The sequence below is a fragment of the Sceloporus undulatus genome, chromosome 4 (genome assembly GCF_019175285.1).
Source record: "Sceloporus undulatus isolate JIND9_A2432 ecotype Alabama chromosome 4, SceUnd_v1.1, whole genome shotgun sequence".
In the NCBI taxonomy this organism is placed as follows: Eukaryota; Metazoa; Chordata; class Lepidosauria; order Squamata; family Phrynosomatidae; genus Sceloporus; species Sceloporus undulatus.
The window spans coordinates 75,127,637-75,140,718 of NC_056525.1; the positions used below are offsets into that span (position 1 = coordinate 75,127,637).

The 13,082-nt window shown below is 43.5% G+C and overlaps 1 protein-coding gene across 1 annotated transcript in view; it reads right to left on the minus strand.

Moving 5' to 3' along the window:
* Positions 1-297: 297 nt before the first annotated feature.
* BTBD19 (BTB domain containing 19) overlaps positions 298-13,082 on the minus strand; it is a 69,939-nt gene continuing 57,154 nt past the window's right edge. The window contains 4 exon segments of the mRNA XM_042462862.1: positions 298-3,396; positions 5,527-5,652; positions 5,972-6,103; positions 8,780-8,830. Of these exon segments, the coding sequence (XP_042318796.1) occupies positions 3,262-3,396; positions 5,527-5,652; positions 5,972-6,103; positions 8,780-8,830 (444 nt within the window). The 3' untranslated portion in view covers positions 298-3,261.

Sequence of the window (13,082 nt, forward strand, 5' to 3'; positions counted from 1 at the left end):
CACTTCTAGGCTATTTTTGTTCAAATCTGGTCAGTACATCCCTCTACCTGAAAAAAGCTACTGAGAGATCTCACCCTTAAATCAACGGAACTATTGTCAATTTTACATAGGTGAGTCACTGGGCTCCAAATTGGTAGACCTTCTCTCCATATATACTATTCCAAGAATATTCTTTTTTTTTTTAAGTCCTTGAAGGTTAGAAACAACCTACTACTGAGACAATCTATTGACTGAATCTGCCAGAAAATAGGTGGTTTTGGAGGGAAATAGCTTTTCATCACTGAGGGAGCCAAGCCGTCGCTTGCACTGCATAAAGAGAAGGCTACATATTTGGTATGGCAAAATCCACATCCCCCTATCCATCTGAGAATTTATTTACATTAAATATGTTCTTTGGTCTGTTTCTTCTACGTTGTCCAAGACAAGTGTTTATTTGACAAACACTCAAGGTCATAACAAGTCATATTGGTCACCTTTAACTGGTTTAATTTGTTCTGAATATTTCATAATTACATTATTGTCATTATTGTTGTTCCAAGAGGAGACTGGGTTTCCATTTATAATGAATGAATCAAAATGGGATGTAAAAAATGTACAAGGGTCCTGCCAATAGATCAGACAGTTCAGACAGGGCTCAGGCCATTAGAAAATAATTTTACCCTAATCTGACCACCACAAGACTCACTATAATATCTGAATAAATTAGTATATGCTTCTGAGCAACTGTTAGCATTATTCTTCAAAGGAAGTGCCAAGGCTAGCCTGGTTCCTGCACTTTGAGAAACCCATATAAAGGAATTTTCAAAGAGATAACCAATTTAGTCTGTTTCAGCATAATAAGGGGGTAATGGGAAGAGGGCGAAATCTAGCAGCACCTTTGAGACTATTTTATTTTTGCTTGAACATTTGTGTCAGTCCACTTTTTCAGATGCAATTATGCAATTATATTAAAGACACACATGAGACAATTTGCATCATTTTGTATCCTATTGCATTCCACTCCACTCCTACAACTACATTACTGTGCTTAAATACCCATGGCTTTAATCTCACTCCATCAGTGTATCTGAAGAAGTAGAATGATATCGATCAAAGCTCATGTTAAAATACAAGTCTCAAAGGTGCTGCTTGATTATTTTTCCTCTTCCACACATGCCCCTTTTCCCTCTCATTTTTCCATTCCTTTTTATGCTGCATAAATGAGTATTCAGAGCTTCTGATATTGGTGGCACTAGGGAGTAATTTGGAAGAATCATTTGAGTGGCAGTCCTAAAGTGATTGCCTGACAGATACTACATCTAGACCTTTAACTCCCTGCCTTTCTATAATAGCTAATTTATTGATAGCTGCTGCACTCTCTATGACAAATTCTTTTCTTTACAGTGGCAGTGCAAGCTTTAGCACATGAGCTCTGATTAAGCTTCTATTTCCAGATTTTCACCTAACCCAGACACTTCAAAACATGAGACTGTTAGCATCCCAAATCTATACATCATACCTGCCCCGGGTCCTTGTGTGAACAGCCCATAGCCAAGGTCTAATGCATTCATTGGTTTTAATAAGTAGGTGCCTTGCTAGTATTGATATATCTCCAAAATTGTTCTATATCAATTATTTAGATGAGGTGGAAGGGAATTAAATTTGCAGATGATACAAAACTTTATTAAAAACTTATTAAATTTGCAGATGACACAAAACTGGGATGGATAGCTAACACATTGAAAGACAGAAACAGATTTGAAAAGGACAATGATAAAGCAGAAAATTGGGCTGAAACTGATAAAATAACATTCAACATAGACAAGTGCAAAATTATCCATTCATGCCACAAAAACCAAATGCACAGCTATAGGATGGGAGATACTTGGCTCAGTAGAAATATATATGGAATGTACCTTGGGATTATTGTTGATCATAAATTGAGCATAAGCCAGCAATGTAATGCTGCAGCAAAAAAAGGCAAATGCTATATTATCCTGCATTAATAGAAGTACATCTCCTATACAGACCAGCCTGAAAGGCCAGCCTGGGGGCGGAGTCAGGGCATCGCATCCAGATGACACACATGATGCCACGCGCCACTCCACACGGTGCACAATGTCATGATGCACTGTGCTCATATGATGGAGCACCATATAGCTGCACCACCACAGCTATGGTGCCCTTCTGAGGTGCAAAAAGGAGCCACTTTTTGTGGCTCCTTTTTCACTCTTGAAAGGTCAGATCGGGGCCGTGGCGTGAGGTTGCTGTGGCCCTGATCTAGTTAAGAAATAGGTGATGTCCCGCTGCCCCTTTGGGGTGGTCTGTCAAGCCCCATAGTTTCCAAGTCAAAGGAAGTAATTGTCCTACTATATCCTTTGCTGGTCAGACCTCATCTGTGTCAGTTCTGGGCACCTCATTTTAAGAAAGACAAGTTGGAGCAGGTTCAGAAAAGGGCAATGAAGATGATAAGAGGCAGAGAGAACAAAATATATGGGGAGAGGTTGAAGGAGCTGAAATATTGGTAAAAATAAGACTAAAGGATGAAATGATTGCACTCTTTAAATACTTCAAGGGCTGCCACAAAGAGGAGGTTGCAGGCTTATTCTCTGTTGCCTCAGACAGTTCTATTATCAGGTCTAATAGTTTTAAGTTATGGGAAGGTAGATTTTGATGGATTAAGTTAAGTTATAGGAAGGTAGATTTTGATGGACCTTCTTGACAGTGAGAGTGATTCAGCAGCAGAACCAATTGCCTAGAGAGATAGCAGGGGTCTCCTTCTCTGGATGTCTTCAAAATGAGGCTGGACAGCTGCCTGCTGGGGATGCTCTCTAGTTGGAGATCCTGCACTGAGCAGGTGGCTGAACCTAATGGCCCCTCCAAAATCTATGATTTTATGAAATCCTTTTGATGGGGAATTACTGCACAGTGGATGAGGGCAGGTACCACATGGCTTTGAACTCTGGGTTATTAATACAACCAGTCCAAACTTTCTGTCCAAATGTTCCAAACATAAGCAGATTTCACAGAGAAAGAATTTTATCCTGAAGCAGGCCTGACTGTGGAAGAAAGAGCCTCCTGCCACCAGGGACAGAAATGAGTTAGAAGAAACAATAACAGAAATGGGTCAAAAACTGTATGTGACATACAGCCCCAGCTTGGAAGGAACAAGGCCCTCGTTCACCCTCACATGCAAGGTATTCAAACGACAGCTGCCTGTTCCAACACCAAAGTTGATTGGTTTGGGCAGAGAAGTACTTTTTTCAGTTCATGGGTATTATGTCACTTGTGCTGAGGGTCAAGGCGGCGATGGTGTTCTCGGGGCAGTGTGCCACGCCGACGGCGGCACAAGGATGATCGTGTGCCACGTCCCTTGCACAGGGCATGTGTCTTCCAGGCCTCAACCAGACTCTCAACCTAGGCAGGAGCAGAAACAAATACATTATTTTCCAGCCACAGCTTGGCAGGAGTCAATCTGAGAAAGGAAACAAACCCAGGTAAGCACAAGAGGAATGGGGGAAACAGATGACAGTCAGCATTCCATAAAATGGGTGCCACCATAGTTACATTAGGTGGGAGAACCTCGTTAAATAGGAGGACATGAAACACACCTGCATTATCATACACCCAAGGATAAAGAAGAAAACAAATATGTTTTCTTACCATGAATTTCTGTTCTAGGAATTTCACAAAAAGCATTCTTTGTTTGAATTATTACCTTGCATAGAAGATGAAAGGGAGGGAAGGATGTCAGAAGCCCTGTCAGCCTTTTCCTATTAGGGGCAGCCTTACTCAATTCATTAGTGATACAGATTCCTGAGCTTAAAATCTTATCTAGATTCTCACAGTTTTCCTGCAGAAAGAAACCCTGTGAGCACATGTCTGAATGTTCCCTGAAATTCCTCTCTCAGAAAACTTCCTTTGCTGACAAATATGTTGGTACACAATGTGTCAATGCTGGGAGTACTGTCTGCAAATCCTAAACTGTGTATTTTCCACAATGACAAGCGTGTTGAATCCATATTTCATTCCCACATTTAATATCCCTTATCAAACCCGCTCTGAACGAATCTTGCCAAGAAAACCCAGTGATAGGGTCACCTTAGGGTCGCCATAAGATGGAAAGGTGCACAACAAAAAATCATAGCATATTTCATTGTCTTGCTTCTTTCTGAACCCTGCTTATAGCACATCTTCAATGTTTATAGAATCCTGAGGTTTTAGCAATGGCTTGAATTCAAAAGAGAAAAAAAAGCTCCTTCATTTATTTCAAAACTGGTTTGTCAGATGGAATGTACAATAACAAAATCAACTGTTACCAAAAGAAAGCATAGTCTTGACTTACCACGCTCTGGGGAAATGGCCACCAGGCACAATGCACAGGATCCTATTTCCTTGTCCCATGACCCACCAGGGGGCGCACCAAAACCAACACTCACCCCATAATGAAAAAGAAATACAGTACTGAAGAACACAAAACCATAATCTAGCAAAAACGATTTATTATTTTTTTTACTTTCAATGGCTGGTCTATAGTTTGTTTAACACAAGAGCAGACAACTGCAGTGAGTCTCTGACTAATCTGCTGCATATGGGATCATTTGGGGACTGAATGGGGACCAAAACAGCCCCCTTAACTCAACTGGAAGTGGGTGGAAATGGTGGGGGGGGGGGAATCTGGAGAAGGCAAAAACAGCCTTGCAAGGAACATGATGCAAATCACAGGCCACATGATTCCCATGTCAACCCAAAGGAGAGCAAGAACATTGAGGGCATTCAAAAAGGAATACTACAATAGTTGACTTTTGAAAAGCAGCCATATGGGCTTTACTCCATCACAACTTCAAAAAAATATATAGATACTAGGGAGAGAGAAAAAATAGGAAGTGAGTTTTATTACAGATGGGTGAGATGATATTATGCTACTGGGCTGTTCTGGTCCACCCTGTGCTCATGTGATGTTCTGGTAAGCCAGAACAGCAAGGATTGTTCTCCATGGAGTACCTGAAAACCCAGAAATTTATCACTGCCATGATTTTCTGACCTAGAGGACTCCATGCATCCTGTGTTTTTCAGATCAGGACCACTTCAGTGCCTCTTGGTTCAGTGTTGAGTGGTGATGATTATTGGTTAGATCACTGCCATATTCATGACTGGTAGACAAGGATTCTAAGGTTTATATTCCTTCTTGTCCCCATCAATCTATCTGTTCTTGTTATATTTTTTACAATGCTATAAATTAGCCAGTTAAGGCTTTCAGGCATAGTTTGTTTCCTTTTCAAAACATTATGGGGATTAAGGAGATATATCTCCGCCAAAGTATGGGAAAAGCAGTGTAACTCCTGCCGCTTTGAAAGCCTCATGTTGTCTCTGGCTGGTGTTCAGAGGGAAATACCATTGTGAAGTAAGGAATGCCTTTTGTGGAGTTCCTGAGAACATGTGGTTCCTGCAAGCTATGCAAACAATATGGAACACACAAAGTCACAAACACAGACAAAAGCTTTATAGCCGTTAGTGAAGCTGGTGTTCTCTTTCTTTCTCTCTCACCGGTATCAGTTGGTCTTTCCTGTTCTCTTCCTCCAGGGTGGTCAGCTCACTTGGTGACAGGAGAGCCAGACGCAGCCCTGGCACAACAGCCTCTGCCACATCATGCACAGGCCTAGCCAGCACAGCCTGCAAGAAGTGAACCCAGAAAAAAATATCTTTATTACAGTCATAGACCAGCACAGACTGCAAACAGTGAACCCAGAATAGAATCTTTATTACAGCCATAGACCAGCACAGTCTGCAAAAAGTGAACACAGAGGTCAGTACATGCCTCTCATTTCAAGACCTGATGATGAGCTCTCCTGACTCTTTTATTACATAAAATAACTTTTCTTTTAAAACGACAACCATACATCATGAACTTCACAACATAACCCCAGGGATCGAATCTTAAACCTCTGCCTCTTTCCTTTCCCAACTCTCATCCCATGTAATGAACACTCACTGATCCAACGTGGGCCCACTCGCGAACAGCATGGATCAGCTTCACCTCATCAATAGTTAAGCAGTTGCTCCGTAAGAGAGTTTGCATTGCCACTTCTGATAGCTCCAGGAAACCACGTGTTTGAACCACCTCCTGGATATGTGTGAAAAAATGGTGATTATCTGTAGGATGAGCAGCTCCTTTATAGCATCAAAAGTTGCTGGCTGTGAGAAAAGAAAGAGCAACCACTGGGGAATAAGAGGGCCATGATATGTCCATAGGGAGTTTGGGATTAAGGTAGTGTGTTCAGTTGCTGGAAAGCTGCATTGAAGGCCTCCTAGCGCACCATAGAATCACGAACTTCTTCAGGTGAAATGGATGGCAAAATCTAAAGGGATGCTGACAGAAGTGTGTTTCCTTACTAAATATGAATTCTGCTTCCCTATAATGCTTGAAATGTGATTTTCATTCAATCCCCACATTTCAAGCATTAAAGAGAGTGAGACACTGGAGGTGTTCCCATTCGCCTATAAAGCGGATCATGATGCAAATTTAGGGGGTATCGTTTCCACTCAAGCCCAAATTCGACCTGCATTGCCCCTGAATCGTTCCCATAGAGATTCGAATCTGAATCGGATTATCTCAAATAATTCGAATTATATGCCTATAAACCGGTTTAAAAAACAGTAGGTTATAAAGCAAATTATTTTTGCTCCTGGGGTCCGATTCGCGGTATGCGAATGGGAACGAAAGGGTGTCTGATTCGGAAACCTGGAGATGGGAGGAGCAGCGCTCAAGGGGCTGGCCTGGGGGTGTCACCCTCTTTGTTCTCTTTCTGCATCGCCAGCGCCATTTTCTTCAATTCGCATAGCCTTTCCCCTGGTGGATTGCAACCTCCCCTCTGCTCCTCATTCATAGACCGATGTGTGAGGAGAGCCATTGAACACCATTTTAAACTATTCTTTTTTCACCTCTGCCTGAGCGCCTGAGCAGCAGATGAGCTTTGCAGGACATGCCTACTTGATCGCCCCCCAGACAGCCCAGGGAGCAATGGGGGAGGCAAAAGGATTTGGGGGAATGGAGGCTCCTTCCAGAGGAACTATGGGAAGACACAGGAGAGCCTGGACGCCCGGACGCCCAGGGATCTGAGGGGGGGATCAAGCTTTCTCTTCTCTCTTCCCCAAAGAGTCTCTCTCCACTGAACCCCGCTGCCTTCTCCTCCTTGATCCGATTTGCCAAGCCTGAGCTTTGGATGCATAGTCTCTACCCACTGAACCCCACTGCCTTCTCCTCCTTGATCCGATTTGGCAAACACACATGCATGCACACTATTTAGATAGATAGATAGATAGATAGATAGATAGATAGATAGATAGATAGATAGATAGATACCTATATGTTTTTCTGTGATATCTATCTATCTATCTATCTATCTATCTATCTATCGCAGCGGATCTGAGGTGGGGATCGCCTTCTCTTCTCTCTTCCCCCAAGAGTCTCTCCCCACTGAAGCTGCTGCCTTCTCCTTCTTGATCCGATTGGCAAACAAACACATGCACACACACTAGATAGATAGATAGATCGATAGATAGATAGATAGATAGATAGACAGACAAAACACACTGTTTATATATGAATACTCACACACACACATGCCTATATATTAACACACCACACACAAACATATAGGTATATACACACCAACATTTGCGTGTGTGTGTTTGCATGCATGTAATATACGCATATGAATGTATATTGTGTGTGGTATATATATTCTATTACTTATATTCTCAAGTAATATCAATTAAAAATTTTTACTTTACGAAAAAAAACTACTGTAGTTCCAAACCACTGTAGAAATAATACAGTTTGAGACCCCTTAACTTCCCTGGCTCATACTAAGAAATTATGGGAATGTTGTGTTTGTGAGACATTTATCCTCCTCTGCCAGGATGCTGGTGCCATAATAAACTACCCTTATCCCAGGTTCCCTGCACTGAGTTTGGCAGTTTTATGGGGAGACACAGAAGAGATGAATAGAGGCTCCTTCTAGTCTGGGGAGACCAACAGAAGAGCCTCGGATGCAGCCAATTCTTGGCTGCCCCCCCCCCAAAAAAACACCCACAGACTTGTGATGTCGAGCCTAGGCGCTTGAATTGACAGCTTGCAGACACAAATGGGAACGGGGAGCAGTTAATCCGCTTTAAATAAAGCGTATTAAAATAAATGGAAACGAAAACAGAATCTAAATGAATCAGGTAATGCCCTTTCGTAATGGAAAACGATGGAAAAAATCGAACATACAAATCAGAATTGCACCAATCTAATCCGTTTTATCTGCCAAGTGGGAAACCCCTGTGTCTGTCCTTCCTTTCTGGAGGAGGGGATGCTTAAACTGTATTTCCAAATGTCACTGAAGTTTAAATTACTGCAATTTAGAAGTTTGGGGACTGAAAGGATTTAATTGGATGTTGGAGAATTCTTGATACTCTCATTTTGCCCTCTCTGTGGCACCCTCTGCCATCCCTGGCTGGTAGTATCCTGCCCCCATTACAATGAACCATCTTTCTGCCAATATTGTCCAGGTATGGTCTGAAAGCACTGATATAAAAAACATGCAGTTAAGCTGGTCGACCAATGCTAGGTGGACTGCCTGCAAAACCCTACATATTCTACCTTCAGTTTCAGAACAGAAGAAGGTGGGCATAAATACGCAAGTACACAGCCGAAAACACAAGAAGGCCCACACAGGTTTAACATGAGGCTGGTTCTCTGTGATTAGCATTCCTCTTCACCTAAAAACACGCTCCTTCTTATTCCCAGGCTTACCTGAGTACAGTTTTCAATGAAAGTTCAGACAATACTTCTGCAATCTACTAGCTCAATGCCACCGCTGCCTGCCATAAGAGAGAAAGAACAAAAATTGATTACGAGAGACTGATTGATTGGAGGGGCATCAATAAAGCTGAGATGAAGCTGACAGCATGGATATAAGACCGAAACAAACTAGGGGAGCAATTATCTTGAATGTTTCAGTGGATACACAAAGACTCTCCTGAAAGAAAGAAAGAAGAAAGAAAGAAAGAAAGAATTTTTTGCCATTTCTAGGTTTTATTTAATTATAATATTTAACAGTGGCAGACTAATACTCTCGGAGACCAGGATTCGATCCTGGCTTGGATGTAAGCCCATTGGTGTACTGGGTAAGTCACACTCTCTCAGCCTCAAAGATGGCAATGGCAAGCCCCTCTGAAGAAACTGCCAGGAAACACCCCATGATAAACACCTTAGAGTCACCATGAATTGGAAATGACTTGAAGGCACACAATACCAACAATAACAAAGTGGAAAGGAAAAACAATCTGCCCCCAAACATATGCCCTTCATATAAGGTGATGACCCTAAGTCAGGGGTAGGCAACCTGTGGCCCGCGGGCCGAATGCGGCCCGGCAAGGCCTTGGGACGGCCCGGTCCTGCCGCCGTGCCACCGGGCCTTGGCCTCTCGCGCGCAGGGCAGGGGGCAATTGTCTATGACGCCTCAGAACATGCATTTATTAACATTTTTTTAAAAAATCGCAATTTTTTTTGCGTGTCTCCACTTTTTTAAAAAGTGTCCACCTGTTGAAATTTGTCCTACATTTTGTCCCGGTTTATTTATTTATTTTATTTATTTTAATAAATATTTATTTTTATTTTTTGGCTTCGGCCCCCCCAGTTGTCTGAGACAGCAACCCGGCCCCCGGCTCAAAAAGTTGCCTACCTGCCCTAAGTGATGTAGTTTTAATTCCACTTTGGACTGCATCAAGATTCCTGCAAATAATCTGAAATATCATTACAAATACAAAACACCATTTTGTCTTTCATCACAAGCCTGCCTATATAGTGACTTAAAAAAAAAGTTCAAACTGGCAATTTTGAATAATTGAATTATCCAGACAATAGTCAGACTACCAAAAATTGGGCTGACCATGCACAAATTAGCCTTTGCTCAGCTGTAGGTTAGACACTACAGCAGAGTCTGCTAGAGCAGAATTCTCCTTTCCCACCCATAGCTTCATTGTATGGTTATTGAAAACTTTCTGCTGCAAGTTCCAACCCAACCACTGAAGTCTGATTTCTCCCCTCCTTCACCATCCTCCCAATGGTGATGTCTCTAAAAAATAACCTGTCAGTCAGAAGATAAGGAAGAAAAGGAGTCTGGGCAAATAATGTAAAGATTAAAGGAGCTTCACGGTTAGTGGCTCTGGGCCTGTTCAGGCAGTTAAATAAAACTGCTTCGGTTCACTTTGGAGTACTGCTGTTTAAATGATGCATGCTCTAAGAGGCCAGACTGAACCAAAGTGCCCTCCAGCCTCAGGACTGATGTGGCTTGGTATGGCTCTCTGGCCTCTTAGACACGCACTCATTTAAACATCCTACCTCCAAAGTGACCCGCAGCACTTTATTTTTGCCTATCTGTACAGGCTCTCTGTCAAACTGAAGCATGTTTCTGTATTGCTATGATGACTTATTCTATTGCTTCCCCCTGGCACAGATCACTACACGTTTTAACGATGCTAAATCCTAGGCTTAACGGGTACCCGTCACAGGTGGGAGCTAAGAAGAGCTAACTGTGCAGCCAACAGATAAACAATTTCTGTTGGTGCTATGTGTGAAAACAACTAACTGCGGCAAACCACATTAGCCTACACATTGCTTTCAGGACAAACCAGCCCCCAACACTGGCCAAAAAGTGCAGCTTATAATTTTCCAATAATGCATCTAATGTCCACAGTAAACAGAACCATAGTAAATCACATGTGACCACAGTGTACGTATCATTGTTTTGCCTAATTCCAAGCCTTGAATACGAGAGACAGTAACCGCCATTGCTTCCAGAAGCCCAGTTTGGCTTTTATTTGGGAGAATCTTGACACAAGGGTTAATGAGCATTATCTAACTCTATTAATCTCTGCCTTACAGGACCAGCTGCACATTTGACTGAAAACTTGAATGAGGTGGAATCAATTGCCCGAGTGCTCAGCCAATACATCAAAAGTCTGTAACCATATTTCACAAGTCTTAGGTGTCCTCTGTGAACACTTGGGTCTAATTCAAAGATATACCGTAATTGTCTTCGTCTTTAGAATCAGTTTTGCTAGGAGCTCTTTGTACCTTGAGATAACAAGAAAGAAGTTGGCAGATGCTTTCTAGATTTAAGTTTGCTTCTCAGATGCATCTGAGGAAGTAGAATTAAGTCTACAAAACCCATGTGCTAACTCTTTCCTCATTTCTCAAAGGTGCTACAGATATTTCTACATACTGTGGATAATTTAACTTATAGAGGTATGAAGTGGGGAGATTGTTCAGCTGTCCCATGACAGGTTGGCCCAGATAGCGTAGCTGCAAACATGCACCAATCAGGATTGGGTTATATGATTTAGAGGACTTCTGTGATGACCATTAAAGGAATGATGGAAAACAGACTTCTGAGTTACAACAAACAGATACCCCAACACCTTCGGCCTGGGAGGAGTGAAGGCTGGCCCAGCTCCATCAGGGGCTAGCCTGAAGAAGAGGCCTCCCTCATAATTGTCATCTTTCGGCCTGGAGGGAGTGACATGGCGGCCCAGCTCCATCAGGGCTAGCCTGAGATAGAGGTCCTCCCTCCATAACTGTCATCCTTCGGCCTGGGGGGAGGAATAGGTGGCCCAGATCCATCAGGGGCTAGCCTGAAGATAGAGCTCCTCCCCTCCATAAATGTCCTTCGGCCCCGGAGGGAGAGAATGGCTGGCCAGCTCCACAGGGCTAGCCTGAGATAGAGGCTCCTCCCTACATAACTTGTCATCTTCAGCTGGGAGGGAGGAGTGAATAGGCTGGCCCCGCTCCATCAGGGGCTAGCCTGAAAAGAGGCTCCTCCCTCCATAACTTCATCCTTCGGCCTGGAGGAGAGAATAGGTGGCCGAGTCCACCAGGGCCAGCCTGGAAGAAGAGACTTCCTCCCCATAAATGTCTCTTCTGCCTGCGGAAGGTGTTGACAGGCAGGCCCAGTCCACAGGGCTAAATGAAGGAGAAGAGCCTCCTCTAGTCCATCTGCCTTGGTCCAGATCAGAGGGAGAGAAGAACCCCGGACCTCATCCCCTTTCCCACCACCATCCGTCTCCTTTTGTGTTGTGCTCTTAGATGATACGCTGGGGCAGGAACTGTCTGATTAAAAATAATAATTTAAGCTGCTATCGAAGCCATTAGGGCGATGGGCGGGATAAATAACTAAATAACAAATAAATCAATCTTCTGAGAAGGACCAATGCAGTTCAGTGAGCAGATTAAGAGTGCAGAGCCCCTTAGGTGGTAAAGTTAAGGCAGCAGGGAGGAGATTTCCACTTCCAGCAGGGTCCTTTCCGATCTGGAAACTGCCCATGCTTCATAGCAGAATTCAAGCTAGGGAAGTCGACTTGAGCATGCGCAGCAGACACAGAGTATACCACGGACTTGATGTTTGAAGCTCAGTTCAGCCACAAAAAATTCCGAGTGATTGCACTCCAAAGATGCGGTTTAACCTCAAAAAGATGTTTTATCAGACCCATTATTCTATAAGAGCCCTTGGGAATTGCTTCACACGTTTCTGAAGTCACCCTCATTTGGTTAAAACGGAAAAAAAAAGTGGCTTCAGAGAATTCGCTCCTGCGCCTTGTTGCACTGCGATTGGTCTGGTGTGAAACCTCTCCGATACCACTCCCCTGGCACCGCGTCCGCTCCGTCAATTCACCTCCCTTCTTCATTCCATCCTCCTCTGACAACACCGATCCCAATCACATGCATCCTGCATCCCCAGACCCCGATCTGCCCACTCCTCACCCCCACCAATCCCATCATCCCTCTTCTCCTAGACCCCCATTGCCTCCATAATAACCAATATACATCCTGAAACACCTAACCAAATCATCCCTGACTGCTCCTGCACCCACTCACCCCACTCCACCTAACCATCACCCTGATGCCCGCATCCATATCCCCCACAGCAACCCACAGCCACCTATCCATCATCCCCTGACTGCTCCTGATCCTGATCCTGGACCCAGCAAAACCCCCAGCACCTCCCATCATCCCCTGCCTTCTTAGACACGATGAAGGATGACAGCTAAGGAGGGGG